Source organism: Mesoplodon densirostris, chromosome 4 (genome assembly GCF_025265405.1).
Source record: "Mesoplodon densirostris isolate mMesDen1 chromosome 4, mMesDen1 primary haplotype, whole genome shotgun sequence".
Lineage (NCBI taxonomy): Eukaryota > Metazoa > Chordata > Mammalia > Artiodactyla > Ziphiidae > Mesoplodon > Mesoplodon densirostris.
Window position 1 is genome coordinate 168396119 of NC_082664.1, and position 26985 is coordinate 168423103.

Consider the following 26985-nt stretch of genomic DNA (forward strand, 5'->3'; position numbering starts at 1 on the left):
ATAGTTTGTAATAGTTCCTTCTGAGGAATATTAGATATACGTCGTTTTAAAAATTATTTCATTCCCTAGTTGACTTTTTTTTTCTTGAAACTAGGACTAGAAATGTCCCTTTAAGCCTCTATTTACACAAACACAAAATCATTAAATATAAATTTATATATATAATATATATAATTGGCCCATAAATATAATGGGCCAATTCATGGTCATGAATGTTAAATTAATTTTCATAGGCTTAGTACATACTTGCCTTTAGTATCAGAATGTTTAATATCAGAATGTTGAAGCACACTACCTTGCGTATAAGTCTTAAAGGGTCTTTGAACCATAACACTGGGAGGACATCATAAGTCATACACTTTTACTTGTACAGGTAATGATATTGGTGTGTTAAAAGGCCACGCTGCCAGGGTTCAAATCTACCACTTGACTTACGTCCATAGTCTTTTCAATTAATATCTCTCCTTCAACTGGTTTCAGGGGAATTTGTTAGGTTCCATCCTAGTCTGTGAAGCTTTTAAATTTGTTAGACCCTAACCACGGAAAAGAACATGGAAATGAAAGTATTATGTAGCAAATTGTCTTATATATATGCAGACTTCTTAGTTAACTGAGTAATAAATTGAATTCAATTCCAGGTGCAGCCAGTTATTCCAAGAATTTTCTGAAATTAGTTTACAACAGTTCTTACTAAAGAATATTATATATATGCATTTTTAAATTCCCTAGTTGTTCAAATTTTTTCGTTGAAATTTCAGTTTCTGTTTTGCACTTTGTAGCTTTTTCTTCTATTTTGTTGAACTGGAAAGAGCGATTCCTAGGATTCCATTTTAATTAAAGGAAGTTATTTCCAATCAACACTTCACAAAATACGTTTTCTTATTTTGTGGACTGAGGAATCCAAGAAAATACCGAGTAACAGCAAAACTGGGGGACCTTAAGTTAATCACATAGCTGAACTCTGTGGCTACTGGCATTCCATGGATCGTCTCGCAATCAATTCTATCCAGAACTAAGAATCACGGCAGAACCCCAAGCCTGCTCGCCAGCCTGAACTGGGTGATAGTTGAGAAAAAACACCCCCCACTTCTGTGCAGCAAACGGCGGCTACTCAGAGTAACTGCAGTCTGTCTCCAGGTTTAGGGGCCAGGGATGCACCTGCTAGACAGCAGAAACTCAAGAAAGGGAACCAGCAACCGCTTCTAAACAGGAGGACGAGGGAAGAAATGCTCACCCAGGGAAACTCCGCGACTCCCACACACACCCCCACCTTCCACCCCTCTGGCAGCTCGGAGCCCGCCCACCGGAAGTAAAACTGAGGAAACGCTACTTCGAAGGAGTGGGCTGACGTAAGCGCGCCGACTTCCGGCCCCGTCCTTCCGGAGATGGGTGGTCCTGGGATAGGGAGGGGAGGCGGAGCGGAGGCGGGACTTGGGGCTGGTTGAGGCTCTGGTGGGTAGGTGGGTTCAGACCGAAGGGACTACGGGTCGGCGTTGGGCTCAGTGGACTCGAACAAAGGGCTCTCGGGCAGGGACTCGGCACGGCGTTTTCTGACGGATAGCTGAGCGGCCGATCGCGGCTTCTCCGCCAACCAGTGCTGTCGCCGCGTGGTCCCAGTCGGCTTCTCCTTGGTTCCCCACGGCCAGCGCCGCGGTGGGGGGCCCGGCGCAGCGGCACCTGCTGCTGAGGGAACCCCGTGGCCCGCTCAGGTGCTCATGATGGGGCTGATCTTCGCTAAACTGTGGAGCCTCTTCTGTAACCAAGGTGAGAAGGATGGAGCTGCGCAACGGCTCGAATCCGAGGCAGAGGGTCTAGCCGCCGAAGGGGACAGCCGAGGGGAGACAGGTTTCTAGGTGGACACAAACGTTCTGAGACTCAGAGAAGTGACTTAGTCGAGGAGGTGGGTAGAAACTCACTATTTTAGGCTGGAAGAAGGTGCAACGTGATGGTTGGGAGAAATGGAATGTCAGAAGAGGGGGCATTTGGTGTCCCTGGATCCAAACCAAGAATTTGGGGATTTTAGCGAAGGAAAGCGGAAAGCACCTAATGATACCCGGAGGCACTTGGAGGGCCTTTTCCATCTCTATTAAGCATCCTAAGTCTTGCCCCAGGATAAGTGTCCACCCAGAAAGCAATCAACTTTCTTTTTTTAATTACTAATGCTGCTTTGTTTTGCGCCCTGCTATTTAAGCCAGTGCGCCTTCACGTTCTCTGATTTCGCCTGCTTTCCAGGACTCCGGAATGAGTTGTCCTATTGAGATACACCGGTTTCTGGAAATCTTCGTCCTAAACCCTTTATTCCTTTCTTCGATGTTGGAAAACGAAATGCTTTTGGTTCTATGTAGGATATTGCGTATCCGTAATTAGTCTAGAACTGGTTCTCAGACGTCTAAAAGTTGCAAGTCCAAAGGGCCAAGAAGTTGTAAAACCTGTTCTGAGTCAGAGTGAATGAGATGTGATGGCTTCTGAGCAGAGAAAATACCCAGACAAAAAGGGCCGGGAATAGGTAAAGTTTTAGGCATTCTTTTAACGGAGTGTTTTCTCAGTAACTGAAACCAGTTTTAAAACTCAAAATAGTTTCATTTTGCATTTAATACCCGGGCGTAATAAAAGCCAGTGTTTTATGATGATACCAATTTGTTACTGCTAAGGCGGTATTTTTTCTCTGGATTTAAGAAGTTATGAACAGAATGAAATGGTTTTAGTCACTTGTTCCGTAGGTCGATAAGAATACTAAAATAGTCTTTTTCAAGGTTACAAGTTAATAAAGATATATGCATACGCATATACACGTATACACATGTGTATAAACGAAATTACTGCAGATAGCACTTACCAAGTGATTTCAAAGTGGCCAGAGTTTAACTCCATATAGATATTATCCATACATTTAATACATTTTTTTCCGTAGTTTATATTTTCTAATCCTTGTTACATGAATTTACTATGTAAAGAAGCTTTTTAAGACATGTTTAAAAGTATAAAGATGAATAATCACCTGCTTATCTTTTCCCAGAGTTTAAGAAATAAAACATTACCAAAGTCGTTGGTCCTCCCTGTGTAACTTGTCCCATTCCCTTTTCTCTCCTCTCTGTTTTATTACTGTTGTTTATCTTTTTGTTTTTGGTGGGGTTTTTTTTAGGCTTTCTTAATCAGACTAGAAGGGAATGAAGGATGTAGAGGGAAAATTCGGCAGATGATGAAAGACATTCATGGGCTACTCCTGTAGTCACATAATTGTTTAGTCCTCTTAAATCCCCATTACTGTTGAGAATTTTTCTTTCCCTTTAACTTCCTTGTTGAAAATTTAGAACTACATAGTGGTTATTCTGTCATTTTATTCCCATTTATTCATGCAACTAACAAAAATTTAGTCATAGGCCATAACCCAGTCATCAGAGTTAGGCCTAGGAGACGCAAAGGTTAAAATACAGAAAAGTTACATATAACTTGCTCTCAAAGTACTCAAGAATCAGTAAATGAGACAGGTTGGGGAAAAAAAAGATGCAGCATGGTAAATTATTTCACAGGTATGTATAAAAGCATGGTGATGGTCAACAAGAAGGAAGCGATTAATTTTTTCCCAGGTGGTTCCTGGAAGACTTTACAAAAAAAGGTATACTTGGACTTTAGCAATAAGTAGGTGTTTACAAGGCATGCTATGTTATTCTAGGCAGAAGGACTAATACGCAAATGGGAGAGGAATGAAATAGTTTGGTGCATTGAGGGAAGCTGAAAATAGTTTAGTTTGGCTGTATTTTAGTTTGCCTGTGGGGGAGTTAGAGGAGATGAGGTTGGAGAGGTAGCTAGGAGAACCAGATCACAGAGGGCCTTGTGTGTAGACTAAGACGTTGAACTGCAAGCCATGGGAGCCGCGCCATTAGAGTTTGGTCATGTATGTTGTTTTTAAAGCAGGGGAATAATGTGATCAGATTGATACTTTAGTCCTGTAGTTTTACTTTCTATATGTATCACCTGACAATCTCAGCATTTTCCATTTTTACCACTGTGACACATCTAATCCAGTGATACTCACATCACTCAGTCTTGGTCGCATAGTATGCCCAACGCCCCACCTCAGATCAGTTAAATCAGAATGGGGTGGAGCGCCCTGGGCATCAATGCCAAGATGACTCAAATGTACAGGCAGAGTTGACGACGGCTTATATTACCTTAAATACTCCTTTCCCTTATCTTTCTTCCAACATTTTTTCCCTGTAGTATTTTAGAGCACCAAGCATCTTCTCATAAATTTGATACCTTTCTGGGAATAAGTATACTAAAAGCATGTATCGTCTAAATAAAGCTGTTACAAACTACGTTCTTAGTCTCTGTGATTTTGTATTGCTTGATTTTAAGCTAGAAGACATTACTTCAATGCACGTATCAGTTGAAGGAAATAATTTCAATCTGATTATCTTTTTAGACATTATTGTATATATCTTTGTGTTTGTTTATGTGTGTTGTACAGGCATACCTCAAAGATATTGTGGGTTCGGTTCCGGACTACCAAAATAAAGCGAATACTGCAATAAAGCAAGTCACACAATTTCTTTTGGTTTCCCAGTGCATATAAACGTTATGTTTAGGCTATACTGCAGTCTATTAAATGTGCAATAGCATTATGTCTAAAAAACAATGTACATAACTTAAGAATACTTTATTGCTAAAAATTGCTAACTATCATCTGATAGCACAGGGTTGCCACAAACCTTCAATTTGTAAAAAACGAAATATCTGCGAAGTGCAATAAAATGAGGTTATGCCTATATAAAATACATACGTGTATATCTATCTTTAGATTCACCTCAGAAGTTGAGCGTTCCTTTTTTAAAACTTTTTAAACTTTCATAGACCTTGGTCTTTTTCTGTCAGTTATTTCTTGTTTTATCCAGAATTAAGAATGAATGGAATATGATTTTAATTGTAGTTCATTTTCAGAACCAAAAACAATGACATTTTAACTTAATTTCATTATCTCATCATTTCTTTCTCATTGGTGAATTTCATGGTATCATTTTGAGCACTGATATCCAATTTGTATGTCATCGTATTGTTCTTCACTTCTGATGGCTTACATCTGATGTCTCCTGTTAGTATTCTGCTCTTAATTCTGTTCTTTTTGCTAGTTTCAAACACACCAAACTTAAACTTACCACTGTCTGCTCCCTGTTTTCCAGAACCCGCTTTATTCGTACCTTCAAATGGTTCAGACTTCTGATCAAATGTCACTCCTCAGAGAGCCCTTTCCTTCCCTGACCACTCTTACCTCCCCGACATTCAGTCTCTATGTCTTAACCCTTTGTTTTTCTGAGTAATGTTTATCACTACATGTAATCATATGATAAGTTTATTTGTTCACTTGTCTGTTTCAATAAACTCCTTGAGGCATGAACTTTGTCTTATTCGCTGTTGTATCCCCATTACAAAAGCTTTTGTTCAATTTTTTGTTTTGTTTTTCAAACATAAAAATTTTATATCGAAGTAACACATACATATTCTTTTTTTTTTTTTTTTTTTTTGTAGTATGCGGGCCTCTCACTGCTGTGGCCTCTCCCGTTGTGGAGCACAGGCTCCGGACGCGCAGGCTCAGCGGCCATGGCTCACGGGCCCAGCCGCTCCGCGGCATGTGGGATCTTCCCGGACCGGGGCACGAACCCATGTCCCCTGCATCGGCAGGCGGACTCTCAACCACTGCGCCACCAGGGAAGCCCCATATTCTTTTTTAAAAGTTATATAATGCTAAAGTCAGAAAATGATGTGTGTTCGTCAGATCTTTTTAATCTCTTAACTTTTTTCCCAGCATATACTTCCACATTTCTGGATAATATACGTATGTGGAAATTTTAAACACTGTAATTTTTTTTTTAAGAATTGAGATATAATCAACAAATAACATTATATTTGTTATCCCAGTAGAGTATTTTGACTTAATCCACACTCTGTCTTTTCATTTTTGTGACTATAAAGTTTTGTTACTACCGAGCCACAATGTGCTATAATTATGTTTCCCTTTTTTCTACAGCTTTTTCCCCACTAGAGTAAATAATTATATCTCATTGCCTTAGTTTTCTTTGTACATTTGGCTAAGTCATTTCGTGCCATCCAAAAGCTCTCTGTACAGTTTACACACATCACACCTATCAGATGATTTATCCTTCCTACCCGCCCCCTCAGTATTCCATCCTGCTCCAAATTGGACCTGTTTTTCCTCTGTGCCTGCCACACAGCTGTTCTGGACTTGTCTTTGCTATCATTCTAGGAATTTCCTTTGCTTTTCTGTTTTATTAGAACTTATGTTTTTCTTGCTTTACTCTTACTTTGATGAAATACATCCTTCAGAAATTTCCTGCAAAGTTGCCCAAAGTGGTCATTTTTTTTGTGATTCCAAATATCTGAAGATATATTAGTCTGTCCTCACTTTTGATTTATAATTGGGCTGGATATAGTTAAGTTGAAAACGTTTCTTCCAGAATTTTGAAGGTACTGTCATTGTCCTCCAGCTTCCAGTGTTGTGTTAAGACCAGTATCATTCTTTTCTGATTTTTTTCCCTCTCTTTGTAGTAGATATTAGAATTTTCCATTTACCCCTGGTATTTTTAAATTTGAAAGAGGTGTGCCTTGTTGTGTCTTCATTCATTGGACCTTTTCAACACAAAGTTGCACCTTTTTCCATTGTAGGAATTCTTTCCTTCCTTCATCCCTCCCTCCCTCCCTTCCTTTCTTAAACTTAGGATTTCTTCCTCTACTTTTCTGGAAATCTTATTGGTCATATGGCACTAAATTGATTATCAATTATCCTTTTCCATTTTTCTGGCTCTTTTTGTTTGAGTTCTGGAATATTTCCTTTGTCTTCCAATCCTATTGACTATTTTCAGCTATCATAATTCTAATTTATAACAACTTTTTATTTGCTAATTTTTTTTATTCTTGTGGCGTTGCTTCATAATGCTATGTCTTCTAAGTATCTTAGTTGGGTTTTTTTTTTCTGTTTCTATTTATTTTTATATTAGCCCTTCACACTGGAAGCTTTCCCCATAGATCTGTTATAAGTAATTCCATGCATGAATATACCACAGTTGTCTATTCATTTGCATCATGATGAGTTATAATATTGTGAAACTGTTAGATTGTTTTCTAAAGTGGTTATACCATTTGTATACTTTCACCAGCAACATTTGAGGCTTCGTTGCCAGTATTTTAATTTTAGCTATTCTGTTGGATGTGTACTGTTATTATCTCATTTTGGTTTTAATTTGCATTTCTGTGATGATTTTTGGGTGTTAAACACTTCTTCACGTGCTAATTGGCCATTTGTATATCTTCCTTTGCAAAATGTTCAAATCCTTTGTCAGTTTTTTTTTTGGGGGGGGTGTCAAAAAAGTTATTCTTTATAATTATTTCTATATCCCGGAATTGAGTCTTTTGTCAGATATGTTTTGTGAATATACCCCCATCCCCACCCCCAGCCTGTGGCTTCCCTATTCATTTTATTAATAGCGATTTTTGCTGAGTGGAAGTTTTTGGTTTTGGTGAAGTCTTAATTTCTCTATATATTATTTTTGTTAATGGCTGTTACTTTCTGTGTCCTGTTCCTTTCATCTAGAAGCTTTAGCTTTTATGCTTAGGTCTGTGAGCTATCTCAGATTATTTTGAGGTTATGATGTGAATAGGGGTTGGGCTTCATTATTTTTTTACATGGATAGCTGCTTGTCCCAGTATAATTTACTGAAGACTTTTCTTTACCAGTGAGTTACTTTGGAGTCTTGTTGAAACTCAGATGATTCTTATCTCTAGACTTTCTCTTCTCTTGTAGTGACTTCATGGTAAATTTTAAAGGTGGTGTCAGTCCCATCTTTGTTTTGTTAAATCTTTTCAAAGAAAAGATTTTAATTTTCTCTATTGTTTCTCTGTTTTCTAATTTACTAATTCTTGTTGTTTATTTCCTTCCATCTGCTTACTTTGAGTTTGCTTTACTCCCCTCCCCCACCTTCTTAAGGGTTAGCTGGGTGTCATTGTTTTTGTTTCTTTTTCCTTTCATATATAAACAGCTGTAAATGTTCCTCTTAAGTACTGCCTTAGCTTTATTCCATAGATTTTAATATATTGTATTTCATTCAGTTGGAAACATTTAAAAAATTTTTTCTTTTTAATTTCTTCTTTGAACTATGGCTTATTTATGAGTATTGTTATAGTTTCCACATATTTTTCTTGATAGATTATTTTTGGTTTCAAATTTAATTCCATTGTGGTCAGAAACATGCTCTGTAAGCTTTCCTTTTTTTTCCCCCCAAATTTATTGAGACTTTCTATAGTTCATCTAAATGGTCTGTTTTGGTGCATATACCATTTGTGCTTGAAAAGAATGTGCATTCTGCATTTGTCTGCAATGTTCTATAAATGTTTATTAGGTTAAGGTGGTTGTTAATATTGTTTAGATATTTTATATCTTTATGTGTATCTCTTATAGAGAGCATATGTTGGGATCTTGTTTATTTTGTCTAGTGTGAAATTCTCTCCCTTTTAATTGGAATGTTTATCCAATTTATTAGTGTGCTTAGATTTATGGCATGGTGAAATGTTAAGGTATACTGTTTTACCATTTGTTTTCTGTTTGTCCCATCTGTGTTTGTTTTGTTACTACTCTATTCTTCCTTTCCCACTTTCTTTTGGGTTGACTGTTAATTTTTTTAAGAATTCTATTTTAATTAATTTATTGACTTTTTAAGCAATTCCTTTTCACATTATTTTTATGGTTCTTCTAGGGATTGCAACATGCGTTCTTACCTTTTTGCAGTCTACTTAGAGTTAATAATGTAACACTTGTAAAGTGTAAGAACCTTGAAACTGTATATGTAATTGCATACTCTCCTCCCTTGTCGTTTATAACCGTACAGCTTACATGTTATTTGTATTGTATCTACATATGTTATAAACTGCACAATACAGTGTTACAATTTTCGCCATAGACAATCACATGTTCTTTAAAGTTTTAAGAGAGGGTAAAATTTTCTCTTATATTTACCCACATTACTATTTTTCATGTTTTGAATTTCCATCTTGTGAATTTCCTTTCAAGCTGAAGAACTCTACCATTTTTGTAGTGTGGTTTTGCAGGTAAATGAATTCTCTTAGTTTTCTTTTATCTGAAAATGTCTTTTTTTTCCCTTCATTCCTGAAATGTATTTTTGCTGAAAATAGCATCTTGGGTTGATTTTTTTTTTTTTAACTTCATAGGCCTTTAATTTCTTTATCTGTAAAATATGCAAGGTGGCCCAGGTCAGTAGTTCTGTGCATTTTTGGAGACCTGGGTTCCTCAAAGTTGCCATATAGGTAACACATTTGTTGATGAAGAAGTGGGAGAGAAGGAGTAGATCCCACGTTCTGCGGTCTCTTCTAAGCTATGATATTTTGTGATTCTATAATTAGTATAATATAAGACAGAGTTTTATATAGCTCTCCTTTTTCTTTCTTTTTGTTCTCTCCAAGAGGCAGACTGCTCCTCGTTGCTGTCCAGGCCTTCAGGACTCAGATTGTGACATCATATCCTCTGACATTTTACTACCTGCCTATTGCAATAATGCAAACTTATTTTCTGTAAACGCAATATTTCCAATTTTAAGTCACCAGATTTGGCATAGGGCATTTTTATTTGTTTAGTTATATAGTTGTTTACATACTCTGTGTTCACATAGGGCTTGTTCTCATTATGTAACAGTTTTAGTGCAGGTATTATGTATCTAGAAGGTAGCAATCCCTATTTCATGATATTTGGGTGGCTATCTTATATCTCAAAATTAAAAGTTAGTCATTTTGTCATACATTTTAACAATATCCAATTTTAACATGATAAAATAAATGTTAACATATTATTTCACAGTTTATTAACACTGCCAGTATTTAGTGCTTCTCTAATGCTTTTCTCATGTTAGTCTGTTTTCATTGTTTGGTATTCTGTACTAAAACTACAAATTCTGTTTGTTTGGTTTCTGTACTAAAACTACAAACTGAGTTTATAAAAAAATTTTTTTTAATTGGATAAAGGGAGAAACTTTTTTTTCTTGTTTTTTTCTTCTACTTATTTTTTTTGAAGTTCCTTTTTCATCATTTTTCTTGTTAGCCATTTAACCTGTATTTGTCTACAAACAAGTGAGCTTACTAATTTGCTTTGAAGCTTCATCCTGTAAAGGCATGTCTTCATGCCTTCCCTAAAAAAAGAAAAAGAAAAGAAAAGTAAAGCCAACTTTTAAGGAAATCCAAGAGAATAAACACCAAAGCCAAGCCAATAGAGAAACTTATGTGTAAACATTTGGTCAAAATTAAACGAAAGCTCTGTGATGGGACCTTTTCCTTCATTTGATGTAAATAAACTTGCTTTGTGTTGGGCTCTGGAGATGCATCATTAGTAACACTGGAAATACTCTTCTCATACCTTTGTTATGAGGAGAGGTGCAGCTTGGTCTCCTGGAAGAGATTTCCCATGAAATAAGATGCCCAAACTGACCATCTTGTGGTGTGCAGACACACTTTTAAAACATTTGGATTCCTTATAACTCTGATTCTTATGGTAATGCTTAACCCAAAATTATTTAGCTATCCACAAATCATCTTAAATTGTACACACCCCGTCCCCAACACACACATTCCTACCCCTAAGCATGGTCAGCCTATTACTCTAACATCATATTTTTTTAAATAATGCGATTGGTAAACATTGGGAAAAAGTAAGTTTTCTATAATTACACTTGTGAAGTCCATTCTAAATAAAGAATTTAGTATTATCCATGTTATAGTTTGCCCTCTTTAAGGTTAACTGAGAAATAACTGTTTCAATCCATCAACTAAATATTTTGTTTTCATGGAGAGTAATTTGAAGAGTTGGAAGTTAAGAATATATGGCTTAGATATACATATTGAGGAGCAGTTGAAGTTGTAAAAGTATACAATTGTATAATTTTCTCCTCATAACTTTAGAAATTTCAATTTTAGTGAAATGGAAATCTCTGCTTCCTGCTCTGTAAATAAAAATGATGTTAAAACATTTCATGTTCTTCTTAGTGGCAGCAATTCACAATGTGACCTTTGGCATAAAGCCTTTCTCACCTTAATTTGAGACTGACTTGAACCATACTGATATATTTTGAAAGTTTTTTTTTAACCTATTAGATAAATACATAATAAAACCATCTTTCCACATCTGCTTTAGTTAATTATGACAGGCAAAGGAAATTGTTTTATCAAAGCTACTCTATAGGAAATCACTCTGACAGTTACATAGCTTAGTTGATCTTTTGTGTTTCAGTACATAAAATAAGATTTATATATGGCCTGTTGATTATGCCCAACCAGAAAGACAGCAGTACAGAACAAGCACCCCTGTGTCATGTTTTTCAAGCATGAGGGCCCCCTTTTAACATCAAGTAATATGCACTACGGTGTGATCGTAGTTATGCTTTTGGTATGTATTGATGTGAACATTTGATAGAGCACTGTGATTCAATAATACCTTCAAGAAACTTTATACTTGATTAATCTAGACACCACTTGGGGACATTTAAAGCAACATATTAATTTTATTTTCAATAAAAGGAGAATATGTGTCACTTTCCATATTTTTCTCATTGTTCCTTGAATAGGTAAAAACTTTACTAACATTTGTGAACTGAATGAAGTCTTTGGTCACTGACATACTCAAGTAGCAGCTAAGTACAACAGAGGCATTTGAAAAAAGAAGGAAGAATTACAGTTGTGCATAGAGTACAAACAGCTTTTATTTTGTACTTGGTTTTTTAGTAAATGCTCTTTGAACTTGATTTTACTCTTATTGTATAGATAATGTTAAAGACATTTTTCAAAGAAAAGATTTAAAATAAACTTCTGTTTATTTCATGCTTTTAAGCACTTAGCTGTTCCTTTACTGTTACTTTTTTATATAAACTCAATTTTAACATCAGAAGATAGGTCTCAGTTTACCTGAAGGATAGATATACCTACTTCATCATAAGACAGAGTTGAAATTTTGTGTTTTGTCTTAATTCCTAAACTTGCCTATCAATGAGAAGGACAAGTCACCTTAAAAAACCTTAAGTTAATCAAACATTTGAAACTTTAATGAAATTCATACTCTATCTACATTCAGGGTTTGTCATACCTGACTTAGTTTAAACTGGGGACCAATCTTTCAAAATGATGCATTATTTATGAGTTTTACCATCACAGGCCTTCAGTACTGTGATCATCATTATAATACAAATGTGAAGCCAGGGGCAGGCATGTTTGAAAATGGCCCTGGTGTTCACTTGAGTTCAACAATGATGGTACTATCTGGTACTATCTTTCCATTCCCTCCTCCCAGCAGGAGTATCTGCACCCAGGTTGAGATTACCTTTATACTAGTGGCTTCCTTCTCAAGCCGCTGGGACCACGTGGTCTCCAGATCCTGGGTAGGTGGAGTTTCCAGCTGTCACCAAAATTTCACCAAAATTTAGAATGTTTGTTCCTCCACTGGTAAGAGTGCTCTCATTCTTACACTGTAAGGGACAGAAACAGGGCAACACTTCGATTGGCTCTGTTAGAAATTAGGGGATACAAATCAAAAGAGTCAGAAAGAGAGAAGGATAATGAGTCATAATAAGCAAACAAGTTTTGTTTCTTTTTTACAAAGTAGCTCCTGCCATAGTGAAAATAGCCCTTCCAGAGGACCATGTCATTTGTCCTGCATTAATATAGACAGTGCCTACAGCATGCAGGTCATGAGAAGATAGAAAGATGGTTTGTCATATAAGAACTTGTCTGTGAACTATGGCTCCTCTTTTTGACTGATGCAATATTGATACTTTAGGAATATCAGCTGATATTTGATTAGATGTATAATCAGAATTTTGATATTCATCAGAGGTTAACAGGAGCAGCAGGGATCTGGTATGAAATGTGTCAAATTCACTACAAATCAGTTGATTATGTGCAGAGGTTCTTATGGTGACTTCCTTGCATACCCTGCTGAGCTTCCCTAGTAACTTTTTAAGCATTTTGTCCTGGGGAAGAGGAATCTTCAATATATTCCGTACAGTTTAAAATCTAGAAAAGATGACCTCTGAGTTCTAAGGATGTTTCAAAATGTCTACCAAGTAACAGAATAATTAGATGGGCCTTAAAAATCCTTAGGAAAGAAATGATACTTTTAGCCCATGGCACCAGAGGAGGGAACTGAAGAGGTTTTTGTTGTATACAAAGAGTGGAAACAGTATCTGCTTAAAAGAGTTATAAAACCCAGATTGAAAAAGCCTTGAAGACTAAGTAATTGCTTATTTATCTGTAAATTAATGGAAGGAATGAAAACTGGTTGAAATTATGTGTCTTATTATTGACAGGGAAAACTCTTTAGTTTTATGTTTTCAATTGTATTTTAAAGTGAAAAGAAAAAATCTTGGTACATTTAGGTAGGAAGACATCTGGCTGTAAAAACAACTTGATAAAAAGCTAATGTGATTGGTAGGGCAAGCAGGTGTGTAAAACACTTTTTTTTTTTTTTACTTACATTTTAAGTCATAATATCTCGTCAAGTTTAGTATTTGGGTTTTTCCCCCCAAATTCAGCAAAAGTGACAAAGTTCTCTTGTGCCTCCCTCTTAGCCATCTCCCTCATTCTTTTATAAGAGATAGATAGAGAACACCATAATAGATTGCCTCACTTAAGGCAAGTAGCCTTGACATCATGAAGTTCTCTTTATTTCTGGTATCTTATTCCAGGAATAAATATCCAGTGAATGATTCTCATTAGAGAGCTAACTAATAATCATTGTTGAAAGCATGTAATTGAAGTATGCAGCAGTATTAAATGCTTATGGTTTGCTTTCTTTTTGTAGAACACAAAGTAATTATAGTGGGACTGGATAACGCAGGGAAAACCACCATTCTTTATCAATTGTAAGTATGGGTGTTTATTTAAACAGTTTTTATTATTTTTGTTATTGGAGCTAATTTTGTATCATTAATAAGAATGAGATACCATTATAATATAATGGGAAAACTTAAACACATGGTTTTGTGTTTTACCAAACACAAAATTTATTAAAAAGTAAGGTAAACTGTTGTATGTTTGGTACAGTCAAAAACACTCATCTTTTCCAGCCTTGAAAGAAAAAATTAATATTAAACTAAAAATAAATGAAGCACACATTCTAGTGCTGGAAGGAAGGAATAAAGTACATTTCGCTTAGTTCTTCCCCCTCTGAAGTCCATGTAAATAGACTGATATCGATCTAGGAAGCTATTGTTACTCTCCTAATAGTTCTGGAATTCTTTAACATACCCAGACTTGTCAAATCAAAAGAAATGCAGAGCGCCCCTGAAAATATTGCTTTGGTAGCTTGCGACAGGAAGAGGCTTGAGACTTTCAGAGAAATACATTAATACTTGAAGGAAATTTTTTAACAGCCACTTGTGAGACCACCTCCCATTATCCTTTCAGTGCCAATGAAATGATCCTTGTTAAACAGTGGAAATGGATCTGTGTCCCAGGCATTTAACAAATAGTTATAAAATACAGTGCTCCATTGTGTGTCTTATCTCTTCCCACCTCATCTTAAGTACATCAGCTGACAGCTCTCCAGAAATACTTCACTTAAGCAGTGCTTAATGTTTTTTTCAGCTACCCTGCTAAAAAGCCACAAATTTATGGCTTCTCGTTTCAGAGTTGAATAACTACTTGTTTTTCTTTAAAACATTCATTCATTGGCCATTATGTAATTTAATATGACACAGCCTTTGGACATTAGAAATAAACATTTCAGAAACCTGTCATTGTTGAAATAATTTTGCACACAGCTTCAAAAATACATATATTAAACCCAAGGGAGAGTTGCAGGCTTCTTCCAACATAGTACTGACATGTTATAGGCAAATATGTATTTGTTGAATTAATTAATGTAGCTTAACCAATGAATATGATAATACATGTGATATGAGCATCAGTGTTCTAAATAAATTTTCATTTGCCCATAGACTGTAGTTTTGGTTAATAGGCATGCACTGATTTTTATGGTTGAGCTAAATGTCTTTTCTCACATAGACAGTCTTTAAAATGATAGCCTACTATTCAGTGGTTACTACTTTGCAAGTGTTGATGACACAGTCACCTGGAAACTTGCTCTTTCAGGATGGGGGATTGGTTCTGCTCTAACCGATAACAGGGCATGGGGTTATTGGCATTTTGGCCATGAAAATGCAAACTCGCACCACGCCGTTCCCTTCTATCCAGATCAAGCCTGTAGTTTATTCCATTAAAAGAACAAAAAAACTGCCTTTCTTCAGGAGTTGTTCTTTGTCTAGGTATTTGTTTGCACAAATGTTCTCCAAGGTTCTAGTTTTGTTGCTAGTGATTACCATCATTGGTGCAGGTAAGGAAGGTTGATTCGTATAAAAACACAGAGATAAAACTTGCTTCAGGTTCTCAAGATTTATAAAAGAGTTTTTATGGTGTCTGTCTTTTAACAGCTTAATGAATGAAGTGGTTCATACATCTCCAACCATAGGAAGCAATGTTGAAGAAATAGTTGTGAAGAACACTCATTTTCTTATGTGGGATATTGGTGGTCAAGAGTCACTGCGATCATCCTGGAACACGTATTACTCAAACACAGAGGTATACTAAAGTTACTTCCGAATTTGAATGAAAAGAACTAAGGGGTAAACCCAGAAGACAGGCTGTACATAAGGCATAGTGACAGTTCCCTTTTAATAAGATCGTTTTTTGTAAGGAATTTGAGGTTTTCAAATAAAAGAAAAAAGGCAAGTCAGGAGAGTAATGGGAGCTATTATTAGTGGAGTGCTTACTGTTGTCAGGCTCTCTCAATTCATCCTCAGGGCAATACTATAATATCTCCATTGTTGGAGAAAGCAGACACTAAGATAAATTATATAACCTTTCCCAACTTCATAAGAGGCCCTACTTAGTTAGAGGAGGAATAAAATATTTAAAGCATAATTTAATATAGGATTTTCAAATAACATGAATTGCACATTCAAATTTTTGGTGAGATTATAATTAAAAAGCAAATGATTTGCAAGCCATCCCCCTAGCATTCTTTGTCACTTATTTTCATCATTGGAGTCAACCCAGGGCACAAATCTGGAATATCTTCTATATCTGTTTTTATTTCTTCTCAGATTTTTTTTTTAAACCGTGCAGTGCTAGTGAGAGAGGTTTATCTTCAGGAATACTAATACACAATTGCATCTATAATTTTTCTTTACAAAGAGGTACCAAACCAATTACTTTTTCTATAATGAAACCTCTTAAAAATTGAGGTTTTTTTTTTTTTTTTGAGGGGGATTGCGGAGGAGGTGGAAGTGTTGATGCAAGGAATTTTTGGTGAATAAGTTGCCTTTTAAAATAAAAAACATGTATTCCTCTAGATTTATATTGTAATAGCCTATGTGTATGTGTGTATATATTCCAGTGCAGTGTATGACTGGTCAAACCAGATGGCATATCATAGATAATCAGCAGCTGTGGCAGCACTTAATTTTTTTTCTATTTGCAGGGGAGAATAGGTTGGTAAGCTAATATTTATGGTTATAGGTTAGTTTAATATATATTTCTACAGTAAAATAATGTTCTGAAACTAAAATGTGTTAGAGAGTGAGGGAAGAACAACATTTTGGCATAACTTGTTATTTTTTCAGAGCTCAGAATTAACCCCAAGTGTGAAAAGACCAGTTATCTTTGGTGAATAGGTCAAAGTTGGTTCTAACTGATCCCTGTATATTGATAGCATTACTAAATGGTAGTTTTTTGAAATTGTCAACACTCTAGAAGATTTCACATGGGTCCAGAAAGACGTACATTGTTAGTGACGCCATTAATATGAAATGTTCTTATAAATGATTTCTACAAGAATATCAGAAATACTACAAAGATCCTTTGACCTTTCATGTAGCACACCAGCATGGCACATAGCATTTGCAGTCTTAGATTCCAGGTAGGGATCTTACCTATGTGGTGTTTCTCTGACCACTTTGTTCACCCTACTAATCTTGCTTCTTAAATTCTTTGCATGGAGGCATCATCCAAAAGCTGAAATGTCTCCCTTTTAATACAGCAAGTTACAGTTGTTGACTAATTTCTGACATCTTCCTCTCATTAACTTACAGAGTTACTTCCCCATATTCTGTCTATTCTGACTTTGCCATGTTTCTTATATTTATCCCCTCTATTTTCTTTCCTTTTATCCCTAAGCCCTTGTTAGTTTATATTCAGGTTACTCTAGTTGTCTCTTTCCCTAATTGTAGTCATTTGAACAATCTTGATTCTACCCTTCCTGTCTGTTTATTTTACTCACTCCTATAACCCTCAAAACCATTTAATCTCATTTCTTAACTTTTTCTTCTGCATAAAATGTTCAATTTAGGGGCCCTTTCGCACTGTATCTTCTTATTTTTCTTATCAAAGATGCTTTATTTTGAATGTGTAACACACCTTTTTTCATTTACACCATTAACAATAGCTTTCTCCTGTTCTCTTTGTGCTCTTCTTTAATTTCACCTGCATCTTCTTTAGAGCATTATTAACACCCAAGTATATATGTTTCTATTTAGCACAGTTTTCTTGCCTTTTTATTGTTGATATTTTATGTAAAAATGTCTTATTCATTAGTTGTTTTAAAAATGTGTTTCTCTTTTTCTTTGAAACTAACTTCTTTCTAATAGGCAGGAGACTGTCTTAAATAATTATTGTTTGCTTGAATGACTACAGAGTACTTTTAAGTTTTAGTGAAAATAAATTACTGTGACTTTCTTTTTAAAAATTACTTTTTTTAACCTGCATTTTAAAAGAAATCTTAGTACATATTAGGGCGTATTATATATTCAAACATCACCTTTTCCAGCATGGTTTTTATTTGTTGAAGTTGTGAGTTATTTTTCTTATTAACATTTGGATTTTACTGCTTGATGTGATTCAGTATAATATAAACTCTTTATGATGAAAAAGCAGTGGACCATTTTATAGTGATGATGTTGTCATAATAGAAAGTACTTCTAGCACTTAGAGTAGTTTTGCAGAAAACTTCAACATCCCATTTAATTTTCTTTCTTTTTACTTGTCTTCTAGTTCATCATTCTTGTGGTTGACAGCATTGACAGGGAACGACTAGCTATTACGAAAGAAGAATTATATAGAATGTTGGCTCACGAGGTAAATTTTGAAAAGCAAACATAAAACAAATGGAGTAAGGTATCTGTACACTGGTTTACCTTTTTCACAAAGATCGATGTCCTCTGCTGTTGATTATTTCATCATTAACAAAGTTTTATATATCAAATTGATGAAAGTCATGAGGTCAAAAATTTTTAATACTTTTTCAAACTTAAGAAAACCCAACACATTAATTTGGAGACATACCATTACTGAAAATATTTTTCTAAGTTAAAACTTTTTAGTCATGCCTTTAAAAGTCTGATAAATTGAGGCAAGAGAAAGGAAAATTTAAGGTTGTTTTCCTCCCTACAGTTTATAATAACTGAAAATTCTTTAGTGAATAATTTGGGATCACTTAATTCTAAATAGTTCATATATACGAAAGACTTAGATAATAAAACACATTCATGCACCCACTAGTCAACATAAGATATTAATTATCTTATGAGACCTCTTCAATCTGATTTCCTTCCCTTGTCTCTCAGAGAATCCGAAAAGAATTCCACCATCCTAAAAGTAGTGATTATTATTCCTGTGTGTATTTTTATCTTTTTACTACATTTTTATGTACTTGTCAGTTCTACAGAATATTATATTTCATGTTCATAAAACTTTATATGATGGTAGTGTGTGTGTAATCTTTTTGTAACTTGGTTTTGGAGGGTTTTTGCACAACACTGTGATTTATCCATGGTAGTATGTACAACTTTAGTTCATTCCTTTTAACAACTACATAGTATTTCACTGTAAGAAGATACTTGATCTGTTCTTCTATTAATGAACATTTAAGTTACTTCTAATGTTTTGATAGTATAAACAATTCTGCAGTGAACGTTAATCACTGAGCTTAGGTCGTACAAAGACTTTAGTAAGTATTGCCCAGCCCTTACCTTCAGTACTCTCCTTTAAATTTTGGAGAAATTCTGTAGTATTTGGCAGTGTATACTATATTTGCCTATTAGAATATTGCTTGTATAGTTTTAAGTCATTATTTCAGATTCAGGTTTATTTTACTTTTAGTTTGACCCATTTGGCCCAATAGTAGAAAAATAATTTTTAATATCTAGTTTATATTAATCTGTCTTTGTTAGAGTAAATCATTAAATCATGGTTATTTGAGGTCATTTATTTTTATTTCAACAAAATTTTTATATTACATAGTAGTGCCTGATTATTTTAAAGTAGAAAGATTTCATTGTAATTGTTCAGTAGGGCATATTTTATCCTCCTGCTTCATTACTTTAATTTGAATTGTGATATTTCACATATTAGAAATATTTCATGTTGATTGCAGGATTTACGGAAAGCTGCAGTCCTTATCTTCGCCAATAAACAGGATATGAAAGGGTGTATGACAGCAGCTGAAATCTCTAAATACCTCACCCTCAGTTCAATTAAGGATCATCCATGGCACATTCAGTCCTGCTGTGCTTTAACAGGAGAAGGGTAAGTACTCATCAGTGTGAGCGGAGGTATGACTTCTTTCAAATTTCTTGCAACTTTTTTCGGCCAACTTTCTTTCTTCTTTGAATCCTGTTCCATTTTTGTTTTTAAAGATAGTTTTTATATTGTGTCTCAGGTTTACAAGGTTGGAATAATTTTAGTCAATTACTATTGTTAAATTACAATTTAACAAAGTTACTGACAAATTTTTTGTAACGTTTAGTGTAAATGGAATGTTTCACCAAAAAAGGGCAAGAACAAACTTTTGAATTAAGTTTTCACAGTCTAGATTTTCAGTTGTTGTTCATTTCTTGCTTTTATCATTCACTAACTGGGAAAAAACTGTAATGTCACCTGAATGAAAGAGGAAGCTTCAAAAAATTTCACGTTTTCTGCAAGGGCTTAATTAAGCCTAAACTCCCAGCTTTCCACAAGAGTGTGTTTTCTTTATTATCAGGGGTCATTTTGGGAGGCATGCTTCTAAACAACAAACATTTAAGATAAATGCCATTCTAATGTATTCCTCCTTTCCTAAGAATTTGAGTTTGGACATAGTAGGCCAAGGAGAACCCAGTGTGTTATATACGGTTTACCCAGTTTATGTCTAGGAACTTATTTATCTTCAAATCAAACTGACCTTCTCATTATTTCTCATACTAGAAATAGCTTGTAATATAATAGCTGTATGTTGACTTTTTTGACCTGTACTTTTAAGACTAGGCCATAAGCACTCCATTCTTTAGCATTTAGGAGAGTAGGGTGAAATTCCTGCCGTCTTTCTATAGTGGTTTCAGTTTAGTTAATCTTTTTTTTTCATAAATAAGCATTTATTTATTAATAAATCTTAATATTAAACATAAATACTCAGTGCTAGCGCTGGGTTCTGGGATCATCAAAATGAATAAGATCTCATCTGTATTCACAGTCTGATGGTTCAAAAAAGGGAAACATTACAATAGCCAAGACACAGAAACAACCTAAATGTCCATCGACAGATGCATGGACAAAGAAGATGTGGTACATAGTACTCAGCCATTAAAAAGAATGGAATAGTACTCAGCCATTAAAAAGAATGAAATAATGCCCTTTGTAGCAACATGGATGGACCTAGAGATTATCATACTAAGAGAAGTCAGACAGAGAAAGACAAATATCATATGATATCACTAATATGTGGAATCTAAAATACAATACAAATCAACATATCTACAAAACAAAAATAGACTCACAGATATAGAGAACAGACTTGTGGCTGCCAAGGTTGGGGGGAGGGAGGGAATGAGAGTTTGGGGTTAGCAGAGGCAAACTAATATATATAGGATGGATATATATAGGATGGATAAACGACAAGGTCCTACTGTATAGCACAGGGAACTATTATATATTCAATATTCTGTGACAGACCATGGTGGAAAAGAATATGAAAAAAATTATATATATGTATATATCTGGGTCACTTTGCTGTACGGAAGAAAGTAACACAACATTGTAAATCAACTATACTTCAGTAAAATTAAAATTAAAAAAAAAGGGGAATCAGGCCAGACAGAGAAGTGTCGTTGTAAAAATGTATACTGCGTCCAAATCCTGGTGCCTCCATCTTCTGGCCATGGAATGGCTGTAGCTCTTTGCACAAGTTTCCAAGGAGGAGGAGCAGGGAGGCGGCATCACATCAGGATCAGCAGAGGCCTGATCTGGGCAAGGTGGCTGCAGCGTGGGAGACCTCTGGCTGGTCATTCAGCCACGTGGCCACCATTTTCTCCCGCATCCATTCACCAAGCCACCAAGCACGCAGTGCGACATCCAGGCACACCTCACCAGTGGGAGCAGAGACCCCCGAACCCCGTGCCCCCAGTTTAGTTAATCTTAAGGTGGGAGCGGGATAGTTATAGTCTTAATGGCAAAACCCCCAAAGCTGTATCTTCAAGATGAGACTAAAGCAGTTTCCCACAGTTCTCAACTGATTAGTATCATTTTGTTTGTATAATCTTACACTTAGAAAGTCTACTTATTATAGTGTTACCTGAATGTTGGCAGTTAAATGTATGAATAATTATTGTAGTACCGACTTCTGCGTAAGACTTAAAAATAATAAGTATACTTTCAATTTTTAAGTATAAAGTTTTTCATTTTGAAAATACTTTTGTCTTTTGTTTCAGGTTATGCCAAGGTCTAGAGTGGATGACCTCCCGGATTGGTGTGAGATAACTTTTTGCTCGAAAGAGACTCTCTATTTATTCTGTGACATGAACATTTTTCCTAGTACCTTTGGCTGCTAAGGCAGCAGCATGTTTAATTTATAACAACACAAACCTCTATGAGCAACACTTGAATCAAGTGCAGCTGAACTGGAACATAAAAGATTTTTTCTTAACTTTTTTTTTAATGCACTAATCTTCAGTTGGATGAACATAATGTATAACTATTTTCAGCAACAGAATTCTTCTGACTGCTTATTCTAATTATTCAACGACTGCCTTGTAAGAAATGTTTATCATATGTTTAATGTTTTCTGAAGTATTGTAATAACTTTAATGACCAGTTTCTTTCATTTCTTGACTGCCCCCTCCCCCCACCAGATAATTACTGGCTTGACAGAGCAGTAGTGGAAATTATCAGGTACTGTTTGCAAACTTACCCAGCACTAAATATTTGCTCCCTCTGTAAACTACTTATCTTTTGGACAGAACTTATTGTAAATGAGAAAGAAATGCCTAGAAGATATATATTTAAGGGGGAGGATGAAACATCATGAGAACTGCCTTTAAATGAGTTAATTTCCCCCACATTATTGCAAGTCATGGAATAATTTTAAGTTCCATTAGCATGGAAATTAAGTAGGCTATTTATCTAAAAGAATTAAGTTCACTTTTCTGCCTGTAGCACAGGATTAGTTTTGGTTAAAAACCAATCAAAATAAAATATTTATTTCAAAGCCCAACTTTGATAGTAAATATTTTGAATAAATCTGGTATTTTTAAGAATGTCACATTATTCAATGCATATATAACAATTGGAAGTTACTAAAGCATACCAGCACTAAAATTAAAACAAGACACTTGGAATATATTTTACTATCAATTACAAACAACTTTATTATCAGCAAAAATTTCAACTATTCAGTTTGCAAGGGGCACCACATCTGCTTTGGGCAATAGCTAAAGCAGCAATACAAACAGTTCATTTTATTTCTTAGAATTTGAAATTGTGTCTATTACAGCATTTCTACCACCAGCAGTATATTACTTAAAAAACCATATGGCTTTCCTTGAATTTGTTTGAGGTTGTAGTGTAATAGGCTTGAAACAACTGACATTTGTATAATTATGCCTTATGTTCTAAAATCTTTTGCTGGATAATAGGAAACTGCTGAATTTAATCATGGCTTTTAAAATATTGCTATGAGACTCAAGTTTAATACACTAACAACTTAAAAAAATTTTAAAGAGTTAAAAACTCATAATCTAGCAAAAGTATACTTATTGGATAGCATTAAAACATTTTCAAGGCAGTCGTCTAATATGAACAATAATCTAAATAGTGCATACCTTAAGAGGGAGGACAGGTATTGTAATTTTGATCCTCTTTATTTCAAATGTGTGATTTTGCTATTATGAAAGGGATAAAACACATACATAGAGAATAATACTTTATTTTTGCAGTATTTTTCTTTCATCTGGGTCAAAAGTAGGATTCAGTGTTCATAAGAACATCAGTACCTGTTCAAAAGTGATACTTTAATTTTAATATTTTTTGTCGTAAGTTGGTTTAAATTTTGCTGTTTTCAGTTATACTTGATTTATTATATTTAGTCTAATTAATTTAGTTGAATGTGGTAGCATTTTTCTGATTTCTGTTTAGTGGTAGCACACCCTGGAACTTGAAATGACCAGAGGAAAGCTTTCTGGGCTTTGGGAAGCAGTTGTTCATTAACCTTGTTCTGAACCTTTTTCTTAGTGATTCTATACCAGGTAGAGGATAAATTTTGTTTTTAATACAATGTATAATCAAGAACATGAGAGAAAAGCAGACATTCAATATGGATGCTTTGTGGTGTGTATGTGGTGGTGGAGCAGGAGAAATTATGATAGCACACTTTGCCAGAATTTCTATCTTGGTTGTATAGTTTAGCCATGAATACTGAGGATAATTCTCTGAATTCTGTCCTGAGAAAAATCATATTTAATATTCCTGTATTTGTTGTTATTATGAAATCTTTCTTGTATCTAATAAGATTGGCTGGCTCCATTTTCTTCTGTCAAATTATATGGTTATTTTTTTATATTACCGCATCAGCATTATATTGAAAGTGTTAATAGTTGATTGTATTTTGTCAAACTACTAGTATAAACTCAAGTTTTCAATTTGATTTTTAAAATACAATTTGTTTTATTTTCTAAATCCTTTTTGAAAAACAGTTTGTTGTTTTTGGATTAGAAATAATTTATGTTAGCTGTGTGTTGAAGATTAAATCAACATCCAACTAGGTTTTGTGCCAACGATTGGGAAAGTTCAATTAGAAAATTCATGTTAAGACTTTTAAAAAGTATTTTATAGGTTCTCATTAGATATTTCCTCTTACAGTAATATGAAAACTGATTACCCTTTACTCCAAGAGAATGTTTTGACTCAAGCACGTATCTAACAATAAAGCATTGATTCTGACATTTATTGAAAATCAACCAACTATAAGATATTGTCTGATGAAAAATGTAAATTTGTGATTAGTGCCTTTATTCATATTTTGAGATAAGTTCTCAATTTTGTATTATACCTGTTCTTTAGAAGTCATATTAGCAGGTAATTAATTTAACAATGAAATAGTTCAGCTTTCACCCTCCCCAATCAATCCCTCAATTGCCTAGCGAAGTTTCTAATAAGTGGTGGAAAGCAGGGGATCCACCCATGTTACTTTCGGGAGATTATTCTACATTTTGTTTTTAATTTGAAGATAAAGAAACTAAATTTTAACAAGCCTTTTGTAATAACTAAAATGTAACTGCTACCCTTGTAAGTTCAAGGCATTTTTCTTAATTTTGAACATGTTGCATTCTTCATATTTAAACCCATCTTTCTTATTGAAGCCCATCTGAGAACTCTTTTAGAATTAATAAGCCCTTTTATATGGGAACATACTGCATATTTTGTATTGTTTGTTAGTATAATTTAATTCCTTAAAATTTGAAATAATATATCTATAATCTATTGAATAACACGATTAAATACAAAGTTTTGCTTTTAGGTTCTTTGGTAGTGTGCTTAAAGGTATAATTTTATTCTATATTCATTAGAGGAATGATACTAAATTGAAATTTCATTGTTAAAAATCATTTTTGAAATGGATGCTACTTCTGTAGCTGTAGTCATTTTGATTAAGCATAAATTAACTTTCATTACCTATAGCATAAAGAGAAAATAATTATTTTCCTATGGAAACAGTGAGTGATATAGGCAGTGCTTAAACATTATTCTCTGAAGAGTTATGGGGAGTCACAAGGCAAAGAAAATTTTAAAACAATAAAAGCTTTATTTTTAAAAAACTATTTTTGATGTAGTATCCTAGGACAAATTATAAATGGAATTGTCTCTGACTAGCACTCATTTAATTCTTAACTATGTAAAACAATACCAGTAGAAAAAAGTACTGGTATTATACCTAGAATAGATGAATTCCATTGACATTTATCTTTGAAGACCAACTTAATGAGCCAAACTTTTCATCTATGGCTTTGGATCCAAAACATTTCATATCTAGTTCCCTTCTAAAGGATCTTTTATATTTTGTCAGGGTAAAGTCACTTCAAGATACAGCATGATGACTTGTATCCAGTAGAATATTGTGCTGGCTATCTAAAGAAGTAGGTTTGAATCTTAATTTGGCCGTGACCTGTTTTACCTTAGACAATTACTGTTGTTCATGGCCTTCCTACTATTTTTCCCATACTGAGGAACTTAAACTAGAGCACCAACACATCTTTTGGCTTTAAAATCCTGAACCTTTATACACTACTACTAAAAACTAAAAAACAAACACAAAAAACAAAAAAAAACAAACCAAATGAGGGAAAGACATGTAATATGAAATTACATTTATTTTCATCTATTATTTGATTCCCACCTCATTATCATTTCATTTAGTATATGAATACAAATAAGAAAACAAAGCATCAACTAGTAACTGTTACTCCACTTAAATTGAGCTAATAGTTAATGACAATGCAAATAAGAAAATAAGCCATATTGCTAAGAAGATGATACTTAATCTACTTATAAAACACCAGTGTATATTGGAAATACTCCCTTCTAGAAAATATCTTGCTTGTTTTCCTGGCTTTTACTAACTGGATGCAAGTGGTTAGTTTGTTCAGAGTTTATTGGCTTTAGAGGCTGCCCCAAGCTCCAGTTCTGTTTGACTTTCCAGTACTGAAAAGGATAGTGCAGTGAGGATGTCAATATTTTACAAATGTCTGTATAAATCTGGAAGTAGTTTATATTCAAGGTTAGTTTTTTCAGTAATGTCTCATCCTAATTCATTTAGCATTATTGTGAAGACTGAAATCTAAAAGCCAGTTTCCCAAAAAAGTATTTTTTAGGAGTTTCAGGTAACCAGAGCTAAATAGAGAAGGCCAATAAAAAAAATCTTTTTTCAGCTACTTTGTTTTAAATTTAAAGTAGAAAAAATATTGTGTTCCACAGACCTAAAATCAGCTTTAAATGTATACGGTCTAGTGAAATGTTTGGGAAATGTTAATTGGAGATTTAGAGGCATACCTAGGAACAAAAGTCAAAGAACTTGACAGTAAAGATTAATACGAGATAAAAAATCTTCAATCGAAAATTTGAATGAAAACACTGAATTGACCCCATTCAAGGACTTAAAATTACTAGAAAATTCAGTCTTTTACTATAGAACTGGATGGCCTATATTATTTTTAATGTGACCAAAGGACTGAAGACTGATCAGGTTTCTAGAATTTGGGAGTGTAGTCAGAGAGTGGCACCTTTTGCATTTTTATAAACCAGTAATCTACCTTCTTCCCTAGAAATGGAGAAATAATAAAATGTTCTGTGCATATCTTTTGGAATAGAAAACTAAATTCTAGAAGAATGGAAATGTTCTCTTGCACAAACTTGTAAAATTTTAATTAAAAAATTACCTCATTTTTCATTCCATAAGGTGCTTTGCTCCAGTCTGTGGGATGTTGCACAATCCCATAAAAATCCCCTTCACCCAAACTGTATTTGAAATATGCAAAATTCACAACTAAGGGATAGCATTCCTTGGAGTTTTTGTTTTCTTTGACTCTTGTTTACCACTAGCAGGGCTAACATGGTGTAGCAAAT

General features: G+C 34.5%; 1 protein-coding gene across 1 annotated transcript; it reads left to right on the top strand.

Moving 5' to 3' along the window:
• The first annotated feature begins 1473 nt into the window (after positions 1-1473).
• On the top strand, positions 1474-23931 carry ARL5B (ADP ribosylation factor like GTPase 5B). Its single transcript, XM_060095437.1, has 6 exons — positions 1474-1764; positions 13865-13925; positions 15495-15642; positions 18112-18195; positions 19493-19644; positions 21801-23931. Exons 1-6 carry the CDS (start codon positions 1716-1718, stop codon positions 21847-21849), a joined length of 543 nt encoding a protein of 180 aa, XP_059951420.1. The 5' UTR covers positions 1474-1715; the 3' UTR covers positions 21850-23931.
• The last annotated feature ends 3054 nt before the right edge of the window (positions 23932-26985 follow it).

What these genes read in the sequence shown, in the direction of transcription:
- ARL5B (XM_060095437.1), top strand. Translation starts at nt 1,716, where the DNA reads ATGATGGGGCTGATCTTCGCTAAACTGTGGAGCCTCTTCTGTAACCAA. An exon ending in CGTATTACTCAAACACAGAG is followed by an intron (nt 15,643 to 18,111) that starts GTATACTAAAGT and finishes CTTGTCTTCTAG; the next exon opens with TTCATCATTCTTGTGGTTGA. An exon ending in ATAGAATGTTGGCTCACGAG is followed by an intron (nt 18,196 to 19,492) that starts GTAAATTTTGAA and finishes TGTTGATTGCAG; the next exon opens with GATTTACGGAAAGCTGCAGT.